The sequence below is a fragment of the Dreissena polymorpha genome, chromosome 9, assembly GCF_020536995.1.
Source record: "Dreissena polymorpha isolate Duluth1 chromosome 9, UMN_Dpol_1.0, whole genome shotgun sequence".
Classification (NCBI taxonomy): domain Eukaryota; kingdom Metazoa; phylum Mollusca; class Bivalvia; order Myida; family Dreissenidae; genus Dreissena; species Dreissena polymorpha.
In genome coordinates, this window is record NC_068363.1 from 106,398,551 (window position 1) to 106,402,212 (window position 3,662).

Consider the following 3,662-nt stretch of genomic DNA (forward strand, 5'->3'; position numbering starts at 1 on the left):
GGAACGACACTTTCCGCATTAACTTGATTTTTTCTTAGTATCACAGCTTCGCGGAGGCGGCTCACAAGGGCGAAGGACTCGCAGTTCTCGGGATTAGAATCAAGGTATCTCAAAGCACACGAGAATCAGCTGTAGTTGCCGGAATTTAAAGCTCGTTTATATATGTGATTTCAGTGTGCAAGTGTATATTTGAATACAATAGTAAACTTACTCAAACTGGGTCATTTGTAAGAACAATAACTTTGCTAGGGATGTCAAATGTTGCTTAGACAAAAATGCGATGAGCGATAGTAGATCTCTATTAAGAATATTTTAACTAATTCCATTCACAGGGACACACCCGACAAAAATGCGTTATCCTTGTTTTTTTTTGTATTAATTTATTGACGTTTTTTAATTATTTTAATAAACGTATAATTTAATAATGTAATAAAGTTTCATGCAGGTTTAAAATTCACACATTTTTCTAACATGCCGGTGTTTATTGAAGCTTTCTCCTCGGTGTTTCAGTCCGGCGAAGAGAATCCGGTCTTCTCAACCGTGTCGGACAACTTAGACGGGTTGATTGAACCTGGTAGCAGTGTGACCACCCCATGCTGCTTAGACTCTACCGACCTGTTTCCAGGTGAGCAGACGACGCAAGTACCTGGCTGTTTCATCATAGGATGTTTTCACCATAGGATGTATTTATAAACATAAATGAATAAATAAATACATATACATGTATATTGTCATTTATTTATTTATTCTATTTATGCATATATAAATATATATATTTATGTTTCTCGACTTTTCTCTTTTTGTATCATTATGTTTCTAAACTTTGACTCTATCGTTTCTGTATTATGTTTCTTCCCCGGCGCCTTCCATCACTACAAAATATTTTTTTGCATATTCATCGCCTTTATCCGTGTCTATTTGGTATTTTTTCTCTTCTTATTCCTATCCCTTGTCACCTTGGTCTTGTAGTAAAAATATACTTGTTCCTATTTTTCTTATTATAATAATCGTATTCGTGTTAAACATCATATCTAGGCTTCTATAACTGGCAGTTCAAACATTGATATTATTGAAGAAACAACGAACGGTAGTATGATCTGTACGATGTACGTCCGTCATAATAAAATGACGTTGATTATCATATGTGACGCTATGTCGCTATTGCAGCCATTGACGACTACTGGAAGAACGAGGACTCCCTAACAATCCCGCCCCTCTATGAAAGTGCCCAGTGGATTGTTTTCAACCAAGCCGTGGAAATCTCTCCCAGACAGGGTTTATCTAGAGCTATATTTGAAGCAATTTTCCAAAGGGGCGGTCAACCAGATTGTTATCAAGAAAAAGAGAAAAGTTCTAAATACCGTATTGTTTTACAATTATTAGTTTATATTGATTAAAATATTACGACTGGTATATTACATTACTTGAAAAATGCGGTTAAGTTTTCATATTTTCAGTAATAAAATTTTACTGAGTTTTGTCTACCAGGTAATTTGGGGAGTTTGGTTGTTGTTTTATTTTGTGAAACTACGAGGGTTGCTTACATAAAATAATGAGCATGGATGGCCGAGTGGTCTCAATTGGAGACTTTTTACTCTTTTTACAACAGGACTCCAGGGGTCAGCTGTTCGAGCCTTGCTCAGGGTTCCTTTTTGTTTCTTTTTTTTTCTTTTTACTCTTAATTTTTTTACTGGAGATTGTTTAGATCCAATATTTAAATGTATCAATTTAAAAAAATTAATTACGGTATTTTAGAACTTTTCTTTTTTCGTTAATCTGGTTGACTGCCCCTTTAAATGTTGGTTTCAACTAAAGCGAGTGTAGTATAATAATGATCTATGAACAAGTGCTTGTCGATCCGAATGCTCACATAATACAGCCTCGGGTCCTCCAAACATAACTATTCTCAAGCTACTACGGATGGCAAAACTATTCAATAATTATATTCGATGATGGTCATTCGAGTATTTAAAATTCCATTCGAATAAAAGTGAATAAGTAAAGACATAAGCTATTAACGTTTAAACGTACAGCATTGACTGTATAAACATATGTGCTTTTGCCGGTGATCTGCATCCCGTTAAATAATATCTTATATTGAAATATACTGTATACAATTAAAGATTACGCAACGTGTTAATTAGATTGTTCTTAGATAGTTTGTTCAATACTTGTATCATTTCGACTTAACATTTTGTTTTATTATACTGCCAACCTTTATTAGTATGAATGTAACAAGCAAATTTACAAAACTATAAGTATATCCACAAAGCGCGTTCGTTTATGGCAGATTGTCATCTAACGATCTCGTACTCTTCGTTACAATTATATTCAAGGCGTGAGATTGTGTAATAATTACGCATGCTGCGGAGTGAAGTACTAGAAAATTCCAACCAGCAGCATTCTAATAAACTGTTTTCTCCATAAACGCTTACTGTAACAGCAAAAGAACCAATGAAGCAGATAGCAAGGTTATAGACAGATAGAAGATTACAATGAAATTGAGAACTTCAGAATGTTTGGATTTGAGCTCAGTGTACAAACAAGGTTTTAGAATCGCTTTCAAATACGGTATCCAGTTCCATAGCATATCGAAAACTGTAATCTTATGTTTTGGTTCATTTACACATATTTACATATTATAAAACGATCTGACTGGGTTAGACAGTTTTCTTTAAATAAACTCCCATGTACTGAAACATTAAACATTTCGTTTCAGATACTATCTCTAGGCTTCTTGAGTTAAAGGATCAGCAACAGATGTTATCTGCCCCTTGTACTGCACATTGTTGTTTAATTAACAAATGGTCACAGCAGACGTGTTTATTAAAGCGAGTCGTTTAATTGTATTTGTTTTCTCTACGTACGTTAATCTGCCTTACAGCTGGACGCTCTGCGGAGACTCATTGATTCAGACGGCAACCCCATGCAGGACAACTTCCGGCCTGCCCAACAAATAAAAGGGAGATACGTCAGGGCTTCCTTTAAATAAGACCCAGTTATGAATAACTTCCCTTAAATTGTAGAAAGCGTGTACAGCAGTAGACATTAAAAAACGTATACGTATTGGACGCAAACATATGTTTTGGGTACACATAATAATGGTTTATTTATGTTTTATACCATATTAGTTGTATAAAGAAACGAGGAGCCCATAAGGATAAAATGCAATTGTTTATTCAATATTGTGCGTGGGCAATACACAAACAAATTTTCATTGCATATCTAAGATACTTAAATACTTATAGCATTTCTTTGTTAACTATCATTGTTTATTTTATTATAAAAACGTCAGTCTGATGAAAAATAGATATTGTTGAAGGGATGCATGTGTTTCTTTTTTATCTGTTTGGTTATCTAGAACGATATAAGCACTTGTCATATTAAAAACTCATAACTTTAAAAAAATATGACAGGATTATATTAATTATTTTTTAGAGTACGACCTTGTTATATTCCTCTCGTTTGTAGCAACAGGAATTGATTTGTGTGGTAATGATGTATCTATAGCTATGCAGCATGATACAAAACCAATCTTCATGAATAGCACGAAAACTTAGTTGGGAATCTTATCTACGTTTCCTGTGTAGTAAATTGTATGTAGAGAAAAATGATTTGATTCTAAAAGTTATCGACTCTATAATGAGTACACAGCTGTATGT

The 3,662-nt window shown here is 34.1% G+C and overlaps 2 protein-coding genes across 2 annotated transcripts in view; one reads left to right on the forward strand and one right to left on the reverse strand.

Moving 5' to 3' along the window:
• The first annotated feature begins 471 nt into the window (after positions 1-471).
• Positions 472-2,992, forward strand: LOC127846340 (carbonic anhydrase-like). The gene is made up of 3 exons (XM_052377510.1): positions 472-625; positions 1,168-1,238; positions 2,885-2,992. The coding sequence occupies exons 1-3, from the start codon at positions 472-474 to the stop codon at positions 2,990-2,992; spliced, it is 333 nt and encodes a 110-aa protein (XP_052233470.1).
• A 361-nt stretch (positions 2,993-3,353) lies between these two features.
• The window catches only part of LOC127846341 (chitin synthase chs-2-like), a 30,838-nt gene continuing 30,529 nt past the window's right edge, over positions 3,354-3,662 (reverse strand). The window contains exon 21 of the mRNA XM_052377511.1: positions 3,354-3,357. Coding sequence (XP_052233471.1) covers positions 3,354-3,357 — 4 coding nt within the window. The remainder of the gene's footprint in view (positions 3,358-3,662) is intronic.